The following is a 26393-nucleotide window of genomic DNA, read 5'->3' as shown; positions in this document are numbered from 1 at the left end:
ATTATAGTCTACTTATGATTACCCTCGTTCTGTTATTTAAACCTTTAATAATGTTAATTAACATTTTAATCATCTTTAATATTGTTCATACTTGGATCTACACCCATACTCAATTTTTTACGTTTTCTACTTACTACATTTAGTTTTTGATATCCTAACCTAACTTCATGCTTACCCTCTCTTAATTAATTCGCGCTTCTGTTATCTTGCTGTGTATGTTATGTGTAATTGGGGGCAAGTTACCAAATCGTATGTGATGGGTTGTAGTGTAGTACTGAAGACGGCCTGTGGGCCTCGCTATTTCAATTTGCGTTAGCAAGGTCACGCATTGTGCCGTTCCCAATTTGCGATCGCCGCTAAAACGCTGCAGCCGCCGTCGCGTCTTCCACTCCACACACTGTGTCGCACCACCATGGCGGACAGTGCGAGCGAGAGCGACACCGACGGAGCAGGGAGCAGCTCGGCCACCCCGATGTCATCCTCCGCCTCGAATTCGGGAAAACCGAGCATAGTCATCTCACAGTTTCGCTTGGAGGAACTGACGAACCGCCTGGCCTCGTTACAACAGGAGAATAAAGTTCTTAAAATTGAACTGGAGACGTTCAAACTCAAATGTAAAGCCCTGCAGGAGGAGAATCGGGACCTTCGAAAAGCTAGCGTCACCATTGTGAGTCACGAATGGCTAGAGGAGCTAGCTAGCCCACGCTAGTTTATACATTCACACACAAATACCCGTTTATACACTGTGTTTGCTAGCGTTGGTGTTGTTGGTGCATAATAGCCATCTGATGTTCGCCAAGTCTGATGGGTTGCATACGACCCTGAATTATATTTGAACTCTTGTTTTCTGGTTTGCTATCTAAGCTAGCCTTAGCAAGTTAGCTAATCGGGTAAAATGGCTAGCGAGCTAACGGTAGCCATTGAACTGCTAGCCCGCTAACTGGCTTTGTTTTGTTTTGCGTTGCTAATGTTGACTAGCATTAGCTTGTACGCTAACGTCAAATTTAACTGCATCATATTGGAGTTGTCACCTCTCAAAATAACATGCTAGACTGCCGTTTGCTATGTTGTTGGATGATTAACGGCTGCTGGACGCGTTGTCATTATGTCATGTCCAACAAGGCTAACGGAATTGGTTAATTGCCAATAGCTTTGTTCACCCATTCGCATGCACCAATGCGTCATATGTCCCCATGCTTAATTCATCAGATTCAGCTACATAAAAGATGAAACTGATCTCCTGAATTGGTGGGAGGTATAAAGGCCGAACTTAGTGAGCTAGCATAATGCCAGGCTTAGATATTTGCTTGTCAGCCATACTGCTTTCAGTCCACCCTTTCTGAATATATGTGGCTTAGCTAGCTATTCAGTAGCTATTGTCCTTCTCGTTGAGCATGAACAAGTGACAAATTCTCCTAGCTTGCAAAAGAGAATTTGGCCTTGATGTCATTGAAATATTGAGGATGTAGAACTTCAGAATGGCTCTGACAAAGACAACAACCATCTCTCGTGACACTACAGCCAAAAAGTACTTCCATCTTTATTTTCGCCAATCTGTTTCACTTCTCTCCACGCTGTCAATCACCAATTTCTAAACCAAGAAGAAAATGCTGCTTCCTGTTTGGCTGGCAAACGTCACTGCAGCAGATGTTAGGTTGATTCATTAATCAATCAATTTTATTTGGCCAAGTATGTGTAGGTCTACACATACAAGGAATTTGACTGCGGTTTGTCCATTGCACTCCTTGTACTTACACAGAGTAGACATAACAGCTAAAAAAAACATCAAGGTAAACATAAACATTTAACTACTATGTACAGATATAGATGGATATAAAAAGAAAAAACTGACGCAACAGGAAGACGATAGCTCAATGGTGCAGAGTGCAAAGATGCTGGAATAAATGTTAACAGGTTACGTTACATGCAAGAGGTAGATGGACATGATAGAATTTGCATGTATACAATATACATTATATACAGTGTGCTTAAATTTTTTTGACTATGTTAAAACTACAGGATGTGTGTTTTTACCTTATGTGCAGAAACAATTCAGCTAGATGAAGATTTATACTACAGTCAAGTCTGACAAGATTCTGATCTCTCTGGTCTCCCCCTAATTTTTCTCCCATCTGTGTCTGTTTTGCAGCAAGCAAGAGCAGAGCAGGAGGAGGAGTTTATCAGCAACACCTTGTTCAAGAAGATCCAGGCACTGCAAAAAGAGAAGGAGACATTGGCTGTCAACTATGAAAAGGAGGAGGAATTTCTCACCAATGAACTGTCAAGGAAGCTCATGCAAGTGAGTGAAAGAAACTGGACTTCATATTTTAATTCATAGGCAAAAATGGCTTTTACCTGTCAAATTGATTTTGAAAATGGAAACAAAAATAGGATCATCTCTATGACACTTCATACTTTTCTTTTGCATTGTAAGACTAATTCCAATTCTTGGTGTGGTACCAAGGTGTTTTTTTTTCCATGCCCAGTCATTTACTCTGGGACATGAAGCTAATGCCTAGTATTTAACTACAGTATTTCAGGCTTGTCCAGTATGAGCTCAGTGTGGGTGTTGCTCGAGTACCAGTCAGCACATTGTCGTTATCATGTATATTGACTGCTGCCTCAAGATTGGAAAAGCCCTAGCTAGCTTCAGTTCACCTACTTGCTGTTCTTAATGGCTTTGAAATTACTCTCCTCCCTTCTATAGGTTCTTTGATCCAGTCTGTCTTCCAAGTCGTATTTTCCCAACAGCACAGCTTACAGCACACACATGTACAATCACCCTCTCTCAGTTGCTAGCTGTAAGCCTGACGAATGGTTTGTTGATGTTTAAAGTGGCAAGAATCTGGCTAGGCCACATGTGCCTCACCAGACCCTGCTTTTGGCCTTACAGATGGACTTGTTTAGGCTTTTTGTTATCAGGCCTGTTCTCTAACATGAAACAGACCTGTATCTGCCACAGCCCTGAGAGTTGGTGTTGACTGACTGCCCTGTGTGTGTGTGTGTGTGTGTGTGTGTGTGTGTGTGTGTGTGTGTGTGTGTGTGTGTGTGTGTGTGTGTGTGTGTGTGTGTGTGTGTGTGTGTGTGTGTGTGTGTGTGTGTGTGTGTGTGTGTGTGTGTGTGTGTGAAACGATGCTGGAGTGAGAACTGAGCAATAGTAGCAATTAATTCTGTGGGGTATTTGTGTGTGAACACTCCTGTCCAGAGAACTTTAGTAAATAGTTTTATCTGCTGTGCTTCTCTCCATTAGTTTAGGTGACAGAGTTGCAGTTAAGTGGTCTGGGGCCCAATTGACAAATGGTGATAACCTATTGCTGAACCACCATCCCTGTGTCAGCACACTATGCACACTCTGCTCTCTGCCTCCACCCTCCCAAAACACACACCCTAAAATCTTCTCACTGTCTTTTATTGCACTTATTTAGGTCTTATATTTGAATAGAAAGTCAGTAAGAGTTGCTCTAGCTGTTTTGGCCATGTTTATTTTTACACACGATGAGGCTCTATGCACAAACTGGCTTCAGTATATTCACCACTACTATGGAGGTAGTGACTGTCACTTAACCACAGTAAAATATCTCTACAGGGTATGTATGGCTCAGAAATGAAAGTTGAATGCACACGCTCGCTCACTGATTCATACACACACACACACACACTTGCTTGTGCTAACACAGTAGGTGTGGAGGCCTTGCAGTCTGCAACTAATACAGTAAAAAGGTGAACTGAAGTACGATACTATATCAGGGGGAAAGTGTGTGTTAACTTAATGTATGACCAGTCTTCCAGAAGTAGGTTATGTTTGTCAGGATACTGTACAGCAATTAATCATGTTATAGGATCTATAGAATTACTGTTTGGAAATGTCCACATGTTTGTAATTTGCTTGTGTTTCTGTTGTCTCTGTTTGCTAAGAATGTTGTCTTGCATTGTCATATGTGTACACATTCACTGCACCTCACTTTAGAAAATAATTTCCTCTCAAGGACAAACTATCCATCTATAAATATATATTGTAAATTTAAAGCAAACTTTGCTACTGTGAAATGCTTGTAATTGTATCATTTTGATGGAAGCAAAAAAAAAATTCCTCCCTCAACTTTTTTCTTATAAATGAACAATGTGCACCCATTTCTCCTTAATGAGTAATCATTTATATAATCCATCACACAACTGTACCATTTTGAACCAGTGTTCAGCCGCACCCTTACTTTTAATTGGGAGGCTGCCAAAGGTGGTTACTGAAGTTGACTCTGGCAAACTACAGCCAAGCCATTATTTCACAACATGCATTCCTCTTGGAATTGCAACCAGCAGTCATGCAGAATCACACTGAGCACCCCATTTTTTTTTTGGGTAAATTTGCACAATATGTAGGCCAACCACCATGATCTGACGCAGATCTGTCCACCACTGTCATCAAATTGTTTTTGTGTGACTCACAAATCTCCTCTGCTCTTCCCTTCCTTTTCTCACTCTTTCCCTCTCTCCCCTCATTCCTTTCACTCCCTCTCTCTCATTTCCCCTCTTTCCATCCACCTCTTTCCCTTTATCCATCCCAGCTCCAACATGAGAAGGCGGAGTTGGAGCAGCACTTGGAGCAGGAACAGGAGTTCCAGGTCAACAAGCTGATGAAGAAGATCAAGAAGATGGAGAATGACACCATTTCAAAGCAGCTCACCCTGGAACAGGCACGCTCATCATCACGAAGCAATAATAAGATAAAGAGATATGTTTAAGTCCCATGTGAAATAACATACGCCTGACCTTATGGTTCTGATTCTTTACAGCAATAGTGCCAGACATAATAATCCCTGTTTTAAATTCATCCACCACTAAGAAGAATTAATTAAATCAAATTAAGTGTCCTCAATGAAAGGAACGTTTTGGCAATTGGTGAGGTTAAATCCATATTTCTAAAGAATGGCCAATGATCTAATGATGAAATTCCATTCACAGTTTGCCATTATGGGTTAACTGTAGCTGATCAGGCATAAACGCATGGGTGTCAGGATGGCACTTGTGTAAAGATGTTATTCGACCAGATGTAGTCATTGTTGATCTCAAACAGAAACATTGGAATTTTAATAAGGGAGGCAAAGTTAAACGACAACCTTTTCATCAGTAAAGGCTAACTGGCATGACCATAAAGCAAGGCTATTTCTTATCAGTTGGCGTTAAAGAAATTTTTGTCCCTGTTGCTCACTCACTAATATGCAGGTGCAAGGTTGTAGTAAGATGGAAGTGTAGCTAATCTGTACAAAGTATAAGGATCTTGCTGTGTTTGCGTGGATGCCTTGTGTGTATGAATGATCTTTGTTTACTTCAAGGTTTACCATGAATGTCAATCCATCTTTTTCTTACTGTTGCTGTTTTTGTTCTCCAGCTGAGGCGTGAGAAGATCGACCTTGAGAACACATTAGAGCAGGAGCAGGAAGCTCTGGTCAACAGACTATGGAAACGCATGGACAAACTGGAGGCTGAGAAAAGGTATGATTGCCGACATTCCCACTGGTAGCCTGTTATCAGGGAGCTTCTGCTTTGCCTTCTTTCTGGGTCTGTCTTCCAAGACTTAAGATGATTTTCATATTTGATATTTTTGAGTGGAATCAATTGAATGTGGGCTTAATTAAATGGGTAATAGTTACAACCAAAATAGACTTGTACGCAGGGCTGCAACTGTATACAAGTTTTGTTACTGCTGTAGTCGAGTGCCAAGCATTTTGCAGTGTTACAGCCAGTTGATCAGGGTGGGGCTTTGGCAGTTGAATCTCTGCACTGGGGCAAAAGAAATAAACTGCAATATTTCATTTGCAACATGTACAGACGTGTAAATATTTTGGTGCCCTATACAAATAAAATTTCCAATTTTAAAGCTGTATGGTATGCAACATGTATTTCACGGGTTTTGGCAGGAATTTCCATGCCATTTTATTTGACCTATTTCGCATTTTGTGCTTTTATGATATGGACACCATCCATGAATTATTAAGATAGGGCTCTAATTGGTGTTTTGGGGCAAAACAGTAACTTTTTAATCTGTTTGAAAAACTGTTTTAATACAGAATTTTGGTAACATTTAAAGTAATATAAGTCCCTTTTCAAAGCCCAAATATGCCACAAATTGTGAATTTAGCAACAGTAATTACTGTGATCTGAGGCTACGTCTTTCAAATGGCTACTATATGCTCTTGCAATTGAAATAAAAGCAAAAATATAACCAGCACACATTGGTGTAGTAACCAGTAAATTAACAGTTTTGTGTTTAGGCACCACAGGTTAGTTTACTTAAACAAGAACATTCTCTAATATAGCACTATTAAACTATTATTCCTGTTTGGGGTTGAAAAGGACAGCTCATTTTTTTTCCCTCCTGAAAGCAGTGGAAGTATGATGCCAACCTATTGACGCTGCAGCTCAAAACGGAGCCTCCGCTGGTTGTGGAAGGTGAATAGAAAGATGGAGAGTAAAACATTTTCAATGAATATTTCAAGTTGCGTGAGTAGGTTTCGCATGTAATAATGTTAACCCACGAAAGAAGAAAACTAAGAATAAAAAAAATGAGCAGAAAGAAACTCCTTTTAATGTCAGTAATTTTCTTAACCCCACTATAATTCTTCAAATAGTTGGTCATGGTGGTAAAGCATTTATTGTCTCAGCCCTACTACCACCTTTTGAATTTTTTTGGGTTTGAGAATATGTAAACAGACTTGTTATGAGCCAGTTTATAAAGGTGTCACTTGCAAATCTGGAGCTATTACGTGGCTATCTATACAAGTTACAGCCATCACATCTTTGCTTGTTATTAGATTTAAGGTGTCATACAATGACTAGTAGTTCTCCGGGTTTCCTATGTTAAATGCACTTATTGTAAGTCACTTTGGATAAAAGCATCGGCTAAATGACTGAAATGTAATGTAATGTATAATGTTTGGTTCCAATTTGATTGGGTGTATTTAAGATGTGTGTCAGCATCCCCGCAACCTTGAGAGCAGGATAAACAGTTCAGATAATGGATGGATGGATGGGTTGTCATACCTGGTTTAAGCTTAAATATTAGTAGTTGAATCCTGATTGTTTCATGCAGTGATCGCTTTGTGTGTTTGCTCACCAGAATCCTTCAGGAGAAGTTAGACCAGCCGGTATCAGCCCCTCCTTCTCCCAGGGATGTCTCCATGGAGATTGACTCACCGGAGAATATGATGCGGCATATCCGCTTCCTGAAGAACGAGGTAGAAAGGCTGAAGAAAAGCTTGCGCACCACTGAGCTGCAACGTAAGTGGACAGCCTACCTGTTAGTCCAGCCAAGGGAGGGGCAGGCTCCTGAGATCGATATTGCCTGTGAAAGCTAACAAGGGATAGAAATCATAAAGCTGACCCTATAAGCATTGAGAAGAAAAAAAAACAACCCCATACTCATGGATGGCTTGAGGTTAACACAACTTTTTATTGTTGGCCCCTTGCTGCCTGAAGTCTTTCATAGGTAGCATAGGTAGAGCTTCATATGCTTAAAATCCATTTTCTCTGATATTTGGACTGTATTGGTAATTTATGCCTTGAAATATGCTTTTTGTAATCTGTATCACTACTACACTAACGTATGAATGCAATTACCGACAATTATTGTCCTCTGTTGACATTACTTGAGACTGTTTACTTTTTTATTATGTCATAGACGAGGTAAACAAATTAGTTTTTGTTTTCAAGGCCCAGCAAGAATTGGGAATGCTGAGGGAAGTTGTGCTTGATGTGTGACTGACAGAGGGAGTTTATCATGAAATGTAAGGAAACTGTTTTTGAGCTTGGCATTGGCAAAATCTGGTAGTGATTATGAAGAAATCCAGAGGGCCTTTCCTGGTATTTTACAAGTTGTCATGTGTGACAGTGGACTAGCTAAGTTACACACAGTTTGCATCTCTGGGTTACAGGCAGCCACAGCCAATTTCTTTATACAGACTCATGGTTAAATGGGCATCAGGTTTGTCTTTTGGATGAACATTTATTTATATAACTTGGGAAAAATTTAGGTCAGGGTTATGGTTTAATTCAGTCTTGGAAAGACTGGTTTAAATAGAAAAGAAATGACAAACACAGGTTTGCACATGCTCTCACACAAACACACAAGCACACACAGAGTGACACCGCTTATATTCCAAAGTGGGCTCAGCCTGTTTCAGCGAGGTCACCAACAAGCTCCCCTCATCCAGACATCCCTCCATTAGAGTGTGTTAGGGATCAGTCCCACCTGCCCTAATGAACTTCAGTCTAACTCCCTGGAATACGACACTGCTCCATAATAGGTATGCACCAGCAGAGCCAAGCAGACGTGTGACACCCAGGGATTTTAAACTGAAATTAATTTTCTACATCATCAGCAAGAGTTTTAAGGCACACTTTGTGGTGAACTCATGACCAATCCTTGTTTTTATTTACCAGAATACCACTAAGACCCAGAATACTACATGTCTGTGTCATCTGTGACGCATGCACAGCTATGAATGTTTTGCATGGGACTTTATTTTTTAAGTTTAATTTTTAACTGTTGGTAGACCTTTTATGTATTTTGCTCATATTATTGGTACATTTTTTTAATGATTCTATGGCCCCTTATAAATAACATACCTTCTATTTCTCTTGAGAATTTATATTTAGCCTCCCCCCATCATAAATAATGCTAATGTCTGAAGTATTTTTTCAGCTTTTGAAGTCATTTACTCTCCTTTCCATCTAATGCCATCACTCCACTCTGCAACCATTTTGTAAACCCGCAGACCATCTATGCAGCTCTGCACACATAAATTTAGCATCATACATCAGAGAAACTGGCTATTTTAGCTATAGATCTTATTAGATTTCATTTCAAGCCTACCCAGAAGGTTCAGTAACTTGAGTTGAAATGGATGCCAAAAAGACCCTTACCAGTCCATTCTTGCAATGTGTTATTGTGCCAGTAGATGGCGCTTAAAGCCTGATTTAAGTCACGGCTTGCACATAGTCTGGTAGGTTGTGGTAAGGACAAGACAGCATTGCTACTTAGAAGCTGATGAAATCATGGCCTTAGTTACTTCATAGCCCACTTTATAAGAGACTAGCCATGACCCACTTTCACTAAGTGGATACTTTGTGCAGTGGAATTGTTAAGCTCTGTTTCTAAGGAAACTTTTGGACAGTCTCAGACAGTCCAGTGGGAAGGTCAGCTGAGAAAACAAAAGGCCTTTGACCATTGCATTTAGAAGGACATTTTAGTGTATCTGTGAAGTATGAGAATAAATATGCATGGGAGAGGTGTATTTTATTTCCTTTTTTTTTTTAATCTTTTCCCCCTTTTTCTCCCCAATTGAATCTGGCCAATTACCCCACTCTTCCGAGCCATCCCGGTCGCTGCTCCACCCCCTCTGCCGATCCGGGGAAAGCTGCAGACTATCACATGTCTCCTCCGATACGTGTGGAGTCGCCAGCCGCTTCTTTTCCCGACAGTGAGGAGTTTCACCAGGGGGATGTAGCACGTGGGAGGATCACGCTATTCCCCACAGTTTCCCCCTCCCCCTGAACAGGCACCCCGACCGACCAGAGAAGGCACTAGCGCAGCGACCAGGACACATACCCACATCCGGCTTCCCTCCCGCAGACACGGCCAATTGTGTCTGTAGAGAAGCCCGACCAAGCCAGAGGTAACACGGGGATTCGAACTGGAGATCCCTGTGTTGGTAGGCAACGGAATAGACCGCTACGCTACCCGGACACCCCATTTATTTTCAATTTTGAACAAATGTTGAACATCGTTTGTATTACTTGCATTCACATCATATCATCCTCGAACTGTAAAGTCAATGTTAATTTTCAACTGCCTTTGCTTGCCCTGTGTTGCATGTCCTTTCCCAGACACAGAGAAGCGTGCTCAGTACATAGAGGAGGAGCGGCACATGAGGGAGGAGAACATCCGGCTGCAGAGGAAACTCCAGAGAGAGATGGAACGCAGGGAGGCTCTGTGTAGACAGCTGTCAGAGAGTGAATCCAGTCTGGAGATGGATGATGAGAGGTAGGGGAGCCAGGGAGGGATGGGAAGGTGGATGGATTTCGTAGGAGCAACAACAGTGACAGTTTGTTGCAAGAAATGGACTCGGCTGTAAAAAGTTAAAGTAGGACTACTTGGCTTTGAAATTTGTACTTGGCCTTTATTCCTTAAGAGCGGGAATACTTGTGTTTGTAGGTCATATGACTCCTTCCTCAGTGCAACCTGTACCAGTCATTGGAAGGTATTTGTAATCTGACCCCAGTGGAACGTCGAGTAATTATACACCACAAATATAGAGCTCAGGGGAGAAAAAAATACATATCAAAATAGAAGGTTGATGCCAAGAATTGTAAGAAAAAATATAAGGGTATTCAATAAATGAGGAAAAAAGGAAAATTGACATTCCTTTTTTATTTAGTAATTTCTATCACTTAGATCCTATAGGCTGCTCTTATGCCTCCAACAGTATCTCCTCTTCAGGAGAGACACGTTTGGGAGCAACGTTGGAAAAGGAGACCCCTGCTTTGGCTCTGTAAATTATTAAGCAATGACACAGACTATACTTCTTAAAGGATAAATCCCCCCCCCCCTTTACAACCTAGGTCTTATTTGCATGTTTTTTGCCATTGTGCATATTAGAATAATGTTTATTGGCCATGTAGGTTTCCACATACATGGATTTTGACTCCAGTTTCATGGCTCTCACAGTGTACTTAACATAGAATAACAACACCACAACACAACACTCTTCAGATATAAACACAAAGATTATATACAATGATTATATACAGGTGAAATAGGTGCAGAGAATATATCAGAGATGCGGAAATATATATGTTAGCAGGTTACTTAGATATATGGCTGAGGTACACTACCGTTCAAAAGTTTGGGATCACCCAAACAATTTTGTGTTTTCCATGAAAAGTCACACTTATTCACCACCATATGTTGTGAAATGAATAGAAAATAGAGTCAAGACATTGACAAGGTTAGAAATAATGATTTGTATTTGAAATAAGATTTTTTTTACATCAAACTTTGCTTTCGTCAAAGAATCCTCCATTTGCAGCAATTACAGCATTGCAGACCTTTGGCATTCTAGCTGTTAATTTGTTGAGGTAATCTGGAGAAATTGCACCCCACGCTTCCAGAAGCAGCTCCCACAAGTTGGATTGGTTGGATGGGCACTTCTTGCGTACCATACGGTCAAGCTGCTCCCACAACAGCTCAATGGGGTTCAGATCTGGTGACTGCGCTGGCCACTCCATTACCGATAGAATACCAGCTGCCTGCTTCTGCTCTAAATAGTTCTTGCACAATTTGGAGGTGTGTTTAGGGTCATTGTCCTGTTGTAGGATGAAATTGGCTCCAATCAAGCGCTGTCCACTGGGTATGGCATGGCGTTGCAAAATGGAGTGATAGCCTTCCTTATTCAGAATCCCTTTTACCCTGTACAAATCTCCCACCTTACCAGCACCAAAGCAACCCCAGACCATCACATTACCTCCACCATGCTTAACAGATGGCGTCAGGCATTCTTCCAGCATCTTTTCATTTGTTCTGCGTCTCACAAACGTTCTTCTTTGTGATCCAAACACCTCAAACTTGGATTCATCCGTCCACAACACTTTTTTCCAGTCTTCCTCTGTCCAATGTCTGTGTTCTTTTGCCCATCTTAATCTTTTTCTTTTATTGGTCAGTCTCAGATATGGCTTTTTCTTTGCCACTCTGCCCTGAAGCCCAGAATCCCGCAGCCGCCTCTTCACTGTAGATGTTGACACTGGTGTTTTGCGGGTACTATTTAATGAAGATGCCAGTTGGGGACCTGTGAGGCGTCTGTTTCTCAAACTAGAGCCTCTAATGTACTTATCTTCTTGCTCAGTTGTGCAACGCGGCCTCCCACTTCTTTTTCTACTCTGGTTAGAGCCTGTTTGTGCTGTCCTCTGAAGGGAGTAGTACACACCGGTGTAGGAAATCTTCAATTTCTTAGCAATTTCTCGCATGGAATAGCCTTCATTTCTAAGAACAAGAATAGACTGTCGAGTTTCAGATGAAAGTTCTCTTTTTCTGGCCATTTTGAGCGTTTAATTGACCCCACAAATGTGATGCTCCAGAAACTCAATCTGCTCAAAGGAAGGTCAGTTTTGTAGCTTCTGTACCGAGCTAAACTGTTTTCAGAGGTGTGAACATGATTGCACAAGGGTTTTCTAATCATCAATTAGCCTTCTGAGCCAATGAGCAAACACATTGTACCATTAGAACACTGGAGTGATAGTTGCTTGAAATGGGCCTCTATACACCTATGTAGATATTGCACCAAAAACCAGACATTTGCAGCTAGAATAGTCATTTACCACATTAGCAATGTATAGAGTGTATTTCTTTAAAGTTAAGACTAGTTTAAAGTTATCTTCATTGAAAAGTACAGTGCTTTTCCTTCAAAAATATGGACATTTCAATGTGATCCCAAACTTTTGAACGGTAGTGTAGATGGCTATGACAGCATACCAGTATACATACAATGTACAGTACAGTACAAAATGGTTGGACATTGGTTATGGTATTTTATTCACCAGCTTCATTTTGAGACTTGGTGTACAAAAGCACCGCTAGACACAGCTTTACAACAGAGTCTTTTGGGGCCACTTAATATGAGCTTCAGACATGTTTCAAGAAGTCTATTGCACTGATGAGCTACTTCTTTGTTCAGCTTGAGGAATGACCAGGCTACTAACCATAGGTATCCATGCAAATACCCCTTAAATACCTACCCAGCCAGTGCAATTGAAAAGTCATTCATAATGGGAATCATGTACACAGTCTAACTGAGGCATAGAGTTATTATTTAGTCATTGCAAGGACAGGTTGAAGGCTTATATTCTGTGGCCCCGAAAGACACTGTTTAAAGCAGTTTCTAACGTGGTCTTGTGTCCAACATCTCCATAATAAAGCCAGTGAGTTAAATATCTTAACCATTATGCATAATGGGAAAAACTATAAAAATAAGACCTGGTTGTAAAAAATTGAATTATTCTTTAAGGCTATCTATTGGTTTTTCACATCAAGACTTCAAAAGCACTGCGAGACAGCCTGTATCTGTTATGAACTGACTGTGTTGTACGGTGTGTGTGCGCGCGCGCATGTGGAGTGTAGGGGTGTCATGTAAGCCTAATTTTTTTTTTTTTATTGTTTTCTTTTATTGTATTGTTGCTTGTATGCTATGGACCGGCTGTGTGTCCGAAATAAAGATGATTATTATTAACATATCCTGTACAGGCCAAATGCATAAGACTCATTCCACCATTTTTGAGTGTTACTGGCAACTGCATTTCAGCATTTAAACGTGACTGGCTGCATAGTTGGTTTTAAAAAATTGTCATTTTTTTCCAGTAGGAGATTGAAAGGAAACTGGTGTCAAAGGTACACTGTGAACACAGTTGCAATACCTGTAGTTAACTCTAGGTGGCCCAGTGAGTCTTTTTTTTTTTTTTTTTTGGCCCATTGCTAATTATGACTAGCATCAACCACTAAACTGTAATTAATTGCACTTCAATGCCTTCTCTGTTTTTCTGTAAGAGATAATAAACTGGAAGAGCTGCAGTGTTATTTGGCCTTATATACAATCATCCAAGGGTTCGAAGGCCCCCTTCATAAGTGATATTGGTACAGAGATTGTACATGTGTCATGAGTACTGCTTCTTTGCATGTATAACCTCTCGGGTGTCATCTAGGAAGGCCAGTGGCCACGAACTTCCCCATCAATGTTATATTTGGGTTTTCTTGTGCAAGGCAAAAAAACAAAAACAAAACATGCACAAACAATCCATTCAGTTCAAAACAAGAGATACTATCTCTGTGCTTCTCAAAATAATTGTTGCATTAATTCCTTGACCAGCCATCTAAACCCCCAATTCATACAGCTGCCTCAAAATGTTCCTGTCTGGCTCATTTCATTTCTGGCTCATGAGTGTTTGTGATTTTATGCCGCAATTATTGGTTTGAAAAATACTAACACCCAATGTTTATACTTGGCTGTGTCACCCCCTCAGGTACTTCAACGAGATGTCTGCGCAAGGTTTGCGAGCGAGGACTGTGTCCAGCCCTATCCCATACACCCCCTCTCCCAGCTCCAGCCGACCTATATCACCTGGTAGGTAGCCTGCCACTGCCCTGGTTTTCGTCCATGGGATTATGCCATCAGCCTGTTGAGGGTGTCCATAAAAAGCACCTTTGATATCATTTTGTCTGACTTGTTGCAAGAGGGTGATAAGCTTTTGGATATAAAGGTAATTAATAATAAACAAGTGAGACGATCAAGTCTCAGATCTAGAACATTTTGTTCTAGCTTTCAACTTGCTTTCAGTATATCTTCTGCTTCAGGTCAAGCCAGCATGCTTAATTTGTTCTGTTTGGTTTGTGTCATATTTATTCATTGACAATGAGTCCCCAGCATAGATTATAGTAGGAATGAAAAGATTGTTATTCATTACTCGCTGTTGACATTATCCATGTCACTATGATTATAATGGAAAGTTGTCTTTTTTGGAATGCACCCCCTTGCCTTGTAAGTTTCTGTCTGACACAACTAGTCTCTGTCAAACAAAACAAGCATAACCTCACCTCTGCTCACTTGTAGTGTGGCGATTTCCTTGGCAACACAGACTTGGGCTCAGATGTCAGATGAATCAACAGCATAACATCTGACAAATAAATGAGTGAAAATATTTGAGAGTGAGCATGTGCTCAGTAGAATGTATACTGGTTGAGCCAAGGGCTCTATGGTTATGCAACAGGCCTGTCTACGCATTTTTTCAAAAGATTGATCCTCTGGATTTACTGTGCCTGTAGCCACATCTGTTCACCCTGTGAAACCTTTTAACAACTTGAAGCAGAAATATGAGTTCACCTGCCTGTCAGCACCAGTTGTACCCAATTCAGCATCACCATTACATCATACCTTCAGGTTTATAGGGAAACCACCAAACTGTTTGCTGTTCTACTCATTTGAATCCTTCCCCTTAAAGAGACAGAATATCTGCCATGTGCTCAGGAACAGCACATGTTTTCACAATGTTCCCTTGATACGATGTGAGTAAGGTTTGTGATGGTATTTCATCTTAAATTAAGTTCTGAGACTCAGCAAAAACAGGTAGTAGTAGACAGTAACTTATAGCATGGTTATATCATTTCCCTTAGGGTTAGACTTTAGACACTGCTGAGATTACACACCCAATTGGTGTGCTATTAAATGCAATCTGATGTTCTGATTGGGGTGACACACTCTACTTGCATTGGCACAAATCGCAAAATAGCTCAGATTAGAGATATGGAAGGAGGATAAAAAGTTGTCTGACAAGTTAATGACAGTTTAAAGTTGTCTGACCGTCTTTTTTTATATTTAGGCATTGGAGGCTAAGCTTGTCATCAAATTTAGCGAGATCATTTGAAACATTTCACTGCTGTTGTAAACATTTGACCACTTTTCCTTCAGTTTCCCAAATCCTTGGTTTCAACAAACCAAGATTCTTTGAGTAAAACAACCTGCTTTTGTGTGGCTGAAGGTCAGAGTGCCAGTTTATTGTGCCAATGAATTAACTCATGTACTTTCTGTAAATTCATTCTTCTACATTTTAGTTTTCAAAATGGGAGTTTCTTGGATATTGTATATATACATTATTTTAACTAAAAGCAAGATAATGAAAAATGCTTCATTCCTAAAGTGGCTCAGCGAGCAGATAAACTTAAAAACATACCTTAATGTATTTGACCAACAAATAATTTCCCAGAAATTGGTTCAGGATAGTGGTATATACTTGTCTGATTTGCACCTTGCTAGCCCTTTACTGATGAGTCTAACAGAGGTGATGAAACATCAAGTAGGTATATTTGCAAGGCTCTGCGTTTTCGGTTTTTACCGAGTTTCACCAAAAAATACCCAGATTTTTTTAAAAGGAGCAGATCAGTTTAAACTGATTTTCACCCGCATTTTATGTCTCCACGGATCCAAAAATTGTTCCTGTTCGTGTGAAGTTATGTAACACTGCCCTCTTGTGGCGAAATTAGGCATGCTGGATGACTTTGAAAAATAAAAACCGAAAACGCTGTGCCTTGTCTATTTGTTACTCTTAAGTAGCAGCATCATGTGTGAGCCAGGGTCATCATGAGATCATCTGTATCTATTAAATGGGTCAGGCTTGAGGTGTAAGTACACACCTCGGACCTTCAGCATAGTTTGTCCTGCTCTTAGTCCTGAGTCTCTGGCAAAGAGTGTTTTTGTCTTTTTGGTCCCACATGAGAGAGCTAGAGGTATTTCAGCTAGGTATCGAAACCAGTTTCATTACACTACATTACAGTCTAAATTTTTCAGTTTACTGCTCAGATATGAAGCAAACGTGATAAAATACAATAATAAAATGTAATACATAAAAAAGACAGGAAATGTCCATTTTCTTATTTTGTTAGATGAAGCTCTTCAGATTGCTTTTAAATTCTCAAAGAATTACTAGAAAGACAAAAGTTCATTACTAAGACAAAACAAAGGTGGAGTACAGGTGCAGTATACCTAATAATTAAGAAAGTCAATGTCCAGCATAGTTTTTTGTTTAAAGAAGTGACAATGGAATTTTCCCTTGATGAAAGGCAAAAACTTTAAGTTGTCATCGTTTTGTATGTTTTCTCTTTCGGCTTTTTGTTTCACTTTTCCAAAGCTCATATAATGTGAAATGTATTTTTTGTGAACTGACCAATCACAAAGTAGAGGAGGCTGCTGGCAATTTTCAAATGTAGCCCCCTCCCCCTGGCTCCACTCCCTCTATTTCCAAGGCTGGCACACTTGATCCTCTTTACAAAATAAACCAGAAGAGTGCACTCAGAGTGCAGATCCCCACCAGGCGCATCTCCCTTTCTCTGGTGCTCGGGCTTGATGACAAAGCACCCCTTTTTTTCATCTACCGGGAGAAAGGAAACTACAAAGGCACTGTCTTCGTATGTCCCCTTCTCCGGTGCTCGGACTTAGGTGAAAAACCAGCTGAGGAGTTGGTACTCAATTGTGGTATGAAACGGGTTTTTCAAAGTTTTTGAATCTCCGCAACCACGAGAGGTCTGTGATCATAGTCATAACTACACAAAAATTATTAGGCTGACAGTAATACGCAAGATTAGCAGTGGACAGATACACACGGACAGAAAAAAATGGTGTTTTTCCTGCCATTATAAAACTTTTGCACAGCGCCCAAGTTGATTGAACAGGAAATGTGGAAAAACGTTTTTAATATGCAGCACTCAAGCTAAAAAAAAATCAACCTAATAAAAATGTTTTGCCTGTCAGTCTGTGGATGTGCGGCCTCCTAGGCGGACCCTCGCACGAATGCGACCAAGTCTAATATGAACTTTCACTTTCCAAAAGGAGAAGGTTTGCAATGTGACCATTTTGGTCTGACCCTAATCCTGTCTTTATTTTCATAATATAATAAAGCCGGGTAAACCGTTTACACTTGCATATGCATGACTGTGGGTTTAGATCGGACAGCGACAGAGAGCAGCGTTGGTTGAGCAAGCTAGAGAGTGAATGAAGAAAGGGAGCAGTGGTAGCGAGAACAAACATTTTTCAAAGGTTTTGAATCGCCGCAACCACGAAAGGTTCTTGATCATACAGTCGTAACTGCAGAAAAATTATTAGGCTGACAGGCCCAGTAGTATGCGAGATTAACCACACACACACACCCCCAAACATCCACACACGGCCAAATGCAAAATCCCCTCCCAGGCTATCGCGTGGCAGAGATAATAAAACCCAAAACATATTTGATGCATTTGTCTTGTTCATTTAGGAAATTACATTTTGTTATCCTGTATGGTGTTTTTTTTTCCTCCCCCCTACAGAATGAATAGATTTCCAAGAATGTCCTTCATTGATACCATGGTGTCCTTTGTTTTCTTCTCCTTTCTCCATCATTCCTGTCTTTCTCACAGGTCTGTCGTACGGCAGCCACACAGTCGGCTTTACCCCCCCGGCCACGCTGTCCAGAGCTGCCATCTCCCACTACAACCCTCCCGCTCTGCACGTCCATGGAAGCTCCTCCCACGCTGTAGCGGTGAGCAGCTCCCCATATTTCTATACAAATCTGTCATTGGTCACAACTTGTGCTCATTTATTTCAAATGAATTTTCCAGTCATACCACTTTTCTCCATTTTCCTCCTTCTCTTTTTTGTGTTTACCACAACAAACGAGCAAACCCATTTCCCCCCTTCCTGTCAGTCTGCCATACAAAAAAAGAGAAAGGATAACAGTTGGAACCCCCTTTACCCCCCCCCCCCACCAAGTTGTATATGTGACATAATTATTTTCCACACATTAACCATAATGAAGCCTAGTTGAGTATCAAGGAAGAGGGTGAGGATCCAGTCTCCCTTCATTCAATGTGCATTGTGTCTCTTTGGAGCCTAGCCCTTCCTTTTTGCTGCCCCACTCTACATACCTGGTGGAGAAAATGAGGTTGACCATTGTACAGATATTGTTGGTTCCTCCACACAATGGCACATAAGAATGTATCAGAACAGTGGCGCCAAAGTTGCTTTGATGTCCAGCTTTTGCTTGGTACAGGCGGTACGTAAATCTGTTTGGTAAAGGAGTCATGACCTAATCAGCTAGTCTCACATCAAAACTAGAGACACAGTACCTTTGTGCTATTTTGTTTGTCTAATCTTTATTTTCATATCATTACAGCAGGGTTATGGACCCATAAAAACTCATAACAACTCTTGGTGGTAGTTCCAGTTATGGTTAGACTAGTTTCATCAATAGCATATTAGATACAGTCCAATCAATAAAAGAGTCCTATCAGGTCATGCCAGTTGGCAAGTTTTAGCCCCACTGTGTACTTTCATTATCCCAGCGATGTTTTGCCCATGGTGTAGGAATTTCTGTGCTTAAACTTTAGTGATTTCCTGATAGGGCGACAGTCATCTTGCAGCTAGAGGCAGTGGCTCTCTTAATTTGAGTTTCCTCTTTCTAAGATCATCGTTGCTGCCATGATGAAATTCTTTATTCTCTCTTTGCTTTCCTGATCTCTGTCCAAGCCTGGTTGTATTCAGGTCACTGTGCCCCATGTCTAGACAAAATGCATTGCAAACACTGCTGACCCATGGACCCAAGTCTATAATAAGGAATGCCCTGTTCACCAGATTGGCTAGCCACCTTCAGCATGATAGTGTTTTTCTTGGGTTCTGTTCAACAGTCAACAGTTTCCAGGACTTGGTCACAGTTAAAAGGTTCTCAGCTTTATGTAGAACCCATCCAGTTGACTTTGCCTTTTTGAAGGTTTTAGAGTAATTAACATCATTTTAGTCAGCTGTGCAGTTCTCAAATGCCATCAGTAGAGACAGTGGTGATGTTTACCCCAGGAATTGTTCCCTGTGTTTGCTCACAGACAGCTTAAGTAATAACTCTTCCCTTCATTTTACTGGATCCCCCCCAGCAAATTACTGCTTCCTCTTATTCTCTCCGAACTTCTCTTTTGTCCTATCTCAAACTACAGTGCATCCCCCTATGTCATTCTTTTTCTCTTCATCTTTTTCCTATTTTTCCCCTCTGTATATGGATTGTGCAGGTCAGTGTACTGCCCCACATCACTTCTCAGACCACCCAGGAGATTAAACCAGACCACAGCTTAGTCTTAGGAGATCAGTCTTTTTTTCCCCTCTTACCCTGTTTTTCAAAACTTTTCTCATATGTTTTAATGAGAAAAAATATGCCTGGAACTGAAGTTCCCAGGTCTTTACTAATAGCTGTGGGGAAATGAATTGTACAAACTTACCCACCCTTCCCTGATCATGCTTTGGTGTGTCATCATGGAAATGTTGAGTCCACAAAATGTGTGCTGTTCAAGTAAACTACATTTCAACTGTCTCGCCAAACATTATGGCCACTGCTTGCAGGCAATAACTTCATTTACATTTTATGCAGAATTTTATTTACAAAAATAATCTCTGCTAGCACACTTTTCACCTCATCTACACTACAGTGTTACAGAGGAATTCATTACGTTTAGATAGTGGGTTTAACATGTTGTGATTTGATGTAATTTAATTCCTCATTTTGATATCTAGATTGTATCAAGAAATTGATGAGTGCTTACATTTTATTTTAGTTTCTTATGTATGTTATCATACTGTTGCTCATCAATGAAGATTATTCCATTTCAAAGATGACTTTGTTCAAAATTGATATAACTCATACATTCAGTCATAATGACCCTAAATACACATGGTATATTAAGCAATCTGTCTGCAGATTGTATCTGATTTTGATTTTATCCTCATGGCATTTATGCCTGTCATTTAAATGGTTCATTAGCCAAATATGAATCCAATTGCGCTCCTCTGGTACTTCCCCTTGCTATATTTTAAACGTCTTTCCAGTCTAGCATTACTTTTGTCAGTGGTGCCTGCAGAGGTCTATGTCCTTCATAAATTCAGTTAGTATTCAATGGGTGACTGGGGTGTCAGAACAGTGTCAAAATTGATGGGAGAGGATTGTCTTTGGTACTTTCACTTACAGTGACTGGGTTACTAACCTCCAACTGTGTTGTTGCACGTTTGATTTTTATCTGCGAGCAGCTGCGGCATGTTTTGGTAAGAGAACACCCACTTTCTCAAGACTATACTTCTGGAGAAGTGCACCTTCCACTGACATATGGGATGTGATGTTTTGGTAAGAGTAGAGGGTAGATGTACTGTATGTGACTTGAAGAAATAGATCCATTTACACTTGGTCAACTTGCAGCCACACGGCATCTCAAACAACCTCCCGAGGTGGTATAAGAAATCTGATAGCACTCTGTTCACATTGGGTTTTAAGAGAGTTTAAACATGGCTTTTTATTTGGATAAGTGTGATCGGATATTCTTTCTAATCTCTTAAGACAGATTTTAATTTGAAGTCAAATTGAGGTCAGTCATGTCAACACATGGGCTTTTAGATTAAAATTCATACTTAATGAATTAGGATATATTGCCCTTTAACAGAATATTGAAAGTGGCGGTATTAGAAAATTCATGTTCCGCATCCAACCTGACAGTGAAGTCAGATTTATTCAGTATTTGGCTCCCAAAGCCATGTGCTATTCCTAGATGTTTCCCCGCTGCAGCTTGTCACTCCTCTTTTATTTCAGGAATGAGACCTGCACATCTTCTCTCGCTGTCCTCCAGTTGCCTATCTGAAAGGTCAGGGTCAGCTTAAGGGCCTGTTTTCCATCAGGCTTTTTGTCAATATGAGGCCACACATCTCTTCATATGTCCCCTCTGTTTTAAAGGCCATTTCCAGTGAAAACAATTTTTCAATTGTGTGGGTGATTTGGGGTGGATGTTGCTATGATTAAAAATCTAATCTTGGGATTTCAGATATTTTTCGTTTTTAAATGTTTAAGTCAGAATTTCTGTTAAACGGTAGCAGATCAATGTTGTGTTCCTATAGTGAAAAATGCATTAAGTTTTCTACATCATACAGATATGTCGGTTAAATTTGTTTTGTCCCACCTACCGTAGCTCTGTCCAGCTTGTACCATTCCATGCTCTCAAATTTTCCACTATGACGCTGCCAATTGCTTCTGGTTTACTGGTAGCAAGTTGTTTACAATATGCAGTTAGCCAGTGCTAGCCAGATTATTTTTTACAGCTAGCACAGATATGTCGGTCGCAGGATACCAGGGGGTCAACCTACCACAAAAGTGAGCGTACATAAAAATACCAGACTAGTCCAAGATAGATACTGCATACTGTATCAATTTCCAGAGTACAGCAATTAAATGTTCTTTATTTTTTTCTTAATACTACATAGGATTTGCCAAGTATGTTAACTTGAACAACACCATTTCCTCACTAATGAGCAAAACCGCAAGAGGCCAAAATTTTACTTGCAATGAATTAGCTTTGAATCTTTCACAGCTCAGCCTATGTTGTGTTCACATATGGAACAAGTGCCAGCTCTGACCCACTGTCATCTAAACTCATCTGTATCTGCATGACATAGGTCATCAGCCTTTTATAGACAATGCATTTGCTATTTTCTCTCCTGACTCAGGTTGCTAAGGTAGAACCCCGCCACAGTTGTTCGAGCGTTGTCGAGTCAATAATTGTTCCTGCATCATCTGGTTATGCCTCAAGATCAGTGTTTTCATGGACATATCGTTACCATATATGGTATAAGAATGCTCTGATAATACTTTTCACTTCCAATTCCAAGTACAAATCTTTGAAGATGCTGTTATCGGCTGACACCGAGTACTGTTCCGTTACTTTTGCTAAACAACACAGATTTAAGCCATTAGTTTGAGGTTAGTGGGCAAAATACTTGAAACCGAATCACTGTTTTTTTTTTTTCATCATTAAAGAAATACAGGCTTCCATTTGCTAAAAATGCAGGAAATCCATCTGTTTTGCTTTTATTTATGATTTGTTAGTCATGGCTTTTGGTATCAGATTTTAGAACTGGGTAAAATCTCTGATCCCGCGTAACTCAATGGATTTTTCATTATTGCTGGGGATTTCAGTCATGCAAACATAAAGACTGTATTTCCTAAATTTTATCAACATGATCAAATTTGCCACCAGGGAAAACAACAAACTGAACCTCATTTACACTAATGAGAAGAATGCATACAGAGCATTCTCCCGCCCCCACCTTGGAAACTCAGACCATATCTCTGTTACGCTAATTCCAGCATACAGGCCACTTCTGAAACTTGCCAAACTGGTTCAGCAACAGATCAGGGTCTGGCCAGAGGGGTCTATTTCAGCTCTTCGGGAATGCTTTGAGAGCACCGACTGGGGCATTTTCAAAGCGGCAGCCTCCTCTGGTGAGCACATTGATCTGGAGGAATACACAGTGACAAGTGATGGCCTACATCAATAAATGTATAGACGATGTCACAGTCCCCAAAACCATCTCTTCGCAGCCCAACCAGAAGTCTTGGCTGACAGCAGAAGTCCAGACACTGTTTAGGACCCGGAATGCTGTATTCAGATCCGGTGATAAAGCAGCCCTCAAGACAGCAAGGGCCAACCTGTCGTGTGGCATCAGGGAGGCACAGAGAATCAGCAGTCACTTCATTGATAGCAGAGATGCACGGCACTTGTGGAAGGGCATCCAGGCCCTCACTGGCTACAAGCCTCCTCCTCAGACTTGTGGCGGTGCCCCCACCTTCCCAGATGCACGCAATAACTTCTACGCATGATGTGAGAGACTGAACAACGTGCCGGTGGTGAAGACTACATCCCTGATGGTTGACCGGGTTCTGCAGGTGACCACAGATGATGTGAGAAAGACCCTGTCCAGAGTCAACCCACACAAAGTTGCGGGTCCAGACAGAATCCCAGGCCGAGCCATCAGAGACTGTGCTGAGCAACAGGAAGATGTCCTTGCTGACATCTTCAACATCTCGCTGTCCCAGGCAGTCCCCCCCACTTGTTTCAAGTCTACCACCATCATACCAGTGCCAAAGAAGTCCCCTGTGTCCTGCCACAATGACTACCGCCCCATCGCACTGACTCCCATCCTCATGAAGTGCTTTGAGAGGCTGGTCATGAAGCACATCAAGTCCAGCCTCCCCTCCACTCTCAACCCTCTCCAGTTTACATACTTCGCTAACCGCTCCACAGAAGATGTCATAACCTCTGCTCTTCATCCAGCCCTGTCCCATCTGGAGAGAAAGAACAGCTATGTGAGGATGTTGTTCATTGACTTCAGCTCATCTTTTAACACAATCATACCACAACACCTGATTGAAAAGCTGAGCCAGCTGGGCCTTAACACCTCCCTCTGCAACTGGGTGCTGGACTTCGTAACAGGGAGGCCACAGTCTGTGCAAATTGGATAGATCACCTCCAGGACCATCACACTGAGCACCGGCGCTCCACAGGGCTGTGTGCTCAGTCCGCTCTTGTTCACACTGCTGACTCAAAACTGCACAGCATCATCCACCTCCAACCTCATTATAAAGTTTGCTGATGATACCACAGTGGTAGGTCTCATCAGCAACAATGATGAATCATCATACAGAGCGGAGTTGGATCAACTGGTGGCATGGTGCAAAAACAACAACCTCTCCCTAAATATAGGAAAAACTAAAGAGGTCATTATTGATTTCAGAAAAACCGACACCCACCATACCCCACTGACCATCAATGCTATGGACGTGGAGAGAGTCAGCAGTGTTAAGTTCCTGGGAGGTCACATCACAGAGGACCTCTCCTGGTCCTCACATGTCACTGCGCTCTTGAAGAAGGCCCAACAGCGTCTTCACTTCCTGCAGCATCTGAAGAAGGCGAGTCTCCCCCCACCCATCCTCATTACATTCTACAGAGACACCATAGAGAGCATTCTGACCAGCTGTATCACTGTCTGGCATGGGAACTGCAAGGCCTCTGACCGCAAATCCTTACAGCGAATAGTGAAGACAGCTTGAAAGATCATAAGAACTGCTCTCCCATCCATCCAGGCCATCTTTGATGCACAGTGCACCCGGAAGGCTTTTAGCATTGTGAAGGACCCCACCCACCCTTCCAACATCCATTTCACCCTCCTACCCTCTGGCAGGAGGTACCAGAACATCCATGCTGCCTCCACCAGACTGTGCAACAGTTTCATTCCTCGGGCTGTGAGGTTCCTCACCAGCCTGAACACTTTGACCTTCCATAAAATGACTTATTGACCTTCTTACTCACTGTCCGTGTCAGGTGTGCTTGTGATGTCTAGGTCTGAGAAGTAATTTTTGTTTTTAATGAACTTTTTGTTTTTAATATTTATTGCATTTTATTTGTTTTTATGTGGCACTGTGGTCCGTGTGAAACGTAATTTTGTTCCCTTGTATGTATGAGACATGCATATAAGGCAATGACAAATAAAAGCAGTCTGAGTCCCGTTTTAGCATGGTATTGGTGCAGTATCCCATGTCAGAATGTTATCAGTGTATCCTTAATCTGGCATATGTGAGATGCACTGTGATTAACCAGCTGACTCCTCTCTTGTCTCTTGCTCTCTCCACTCCCCCCTCTCCTTTCTTTTGTCTCCCCTTTCTTCCTCCCAAACAGAGGCCCTCTCCCAGAAGAAGTACCAGCCCGGATAAATTCAAACGCCCGACGCCCCCACCGTCCCCCAACACGCACTCGGGGGCCCAGCAGCCTCAGCCTCCACTCCCCCCACCGGCCCAACCCATGGTCCAGTCCATGTCCTCCCCGGCAGCTATGGCGCAGCATGCAGCAGCAGCGCAGCAGCAGCCGTCCCAGCCTTAATGCCACACGTGGTCTCTGGCCTTGCGTGTGAGTGCGCGTGCCACCGTATGCCGCGACACAACCGCAACAGCAGCTTCCATCATAACCGGCTCTGGAAGTCAAGTCTCTCACTCTTTACAGACGCCACAAAAAACAGCTTCAATCTGGGGCAGGGAAGGGGGCATCAAGCCGGCAGAACATCCTTGAATAAAGTAGCTGCCCGCCAAATCCACGCAAGGCGTTACTTAACTACTATTAAAAAGGAATGGACTGACTGAAAAATAAAGGCTTCTGGGCTTTGTAGGCCAATAATCCGTTCACATTCTATCTTGTACATGTAAGGTTTTTTTGTTTGTTTTTATTTGGTTTTCTTTGCTTGGGACTGTTGCCGATAGGAATTGTTGTTGTGGCACTTATGGGGTAGCACATATCACAATGTATCCTGGTGTCGTGCTGATTGATTGGACGTTCAGATCAATGGATGGATGTATGGCTAGATGAATGGATGGATGGATGCAGTCGATCCTTTCCATGCCTATAATACCATACTTGATGCAGTAATATGCTCCACTCCAGCTCACCCCACTTACTTTGTCCCTAAAGCAATGTAAGAGAATTTCCCCCAACCCAACTTAGACAGCTAAGTCCCTAGAGAGGTGTCCCAGAAGACCTCTCAACTCACAAAGGAAAAACTCCATCATAGGGCATTGATCAAACACAGCTAGTGCCACTATACATTGATCTTTCTTTACCCTGAAAGAATTCAATGGCCATGCTGCTTGTCAATAGAAAAAAGAAAAAAAAACCGCTGACATCAAGATGGGTGGACACTGGTACATAAACCACAGATATGTCGCCTTTTGAGGTGTTTAAAATGTAGTCTGAGGTGTTACAACGTAGTCATGTACTCATGTCTCTCTTGCGCTCTCTCTTTCGCTTTCTCTCTCTCGCTCTCTGGTGTAGTTCTGAAAGCTTCTATCATCCGTATGGATATTCCTCATCAGAAAAACAACTTACTGCTCTTTACACTAAATATACATACTGCTCAAAACATTCTAAATGAATGGTACCGTTCAACTAAATTTCTATGTATTAAAGCTCTTGAGAAGAT

The 26393-nt window shown here is 41.5% G+C and overlaps 1 protein-coding gene across 1 annotated transcript; it reads left to right on the top strand.

Annotated features, from left to right (window-relative positions):
• Positions 1 to 370: 370 nt before the first annotated feature.
• LOC130122752 (coiled-coil domain-containing protein 6-like) lies at positions 371 to 26393 on the top strand. The gene is made up of 9 exons (XM_056291760.1): positions 371 to 667; positions 2150 to 2299; positions 4563 to 4691; positions 5387 to 5490; positions 7115 to 7275; positions 9883 to 10039; positions 14065 to 14165; positions 17987 to 18108; positions 25103 to 26393. The coding sequence occupies exons 1-9, from the start codon at positions 413 to 415 to the stop codon at positions 25301 to 25303; spliced, it is 1380 nt and encodes a 459-aa protein (XP_056147735.1). The 5' UTR covers positions 371 to 412; the 3' UTR covers positions 25304 to 26393.

This window comes from Lampris incognitus, chromosome 13 (assembly GCF_029633865.1).
Source record: "Lampris incognitus isolate fLamInc1 chromosome 13, fLamInc1.hap2, whole genome shotgun sequence".
Lineage (NCBI taxonomy): Eukaryota > Metazoa > Chordata > Actinopteri > Lampriformes > Lampridae > Lampris > Lampris incognitus.
The sequence above is the reverse complement of the archived record's forward strand: the minus strand, read 5'-3'. Positions and strand labels throughout refer to the sequence as shown.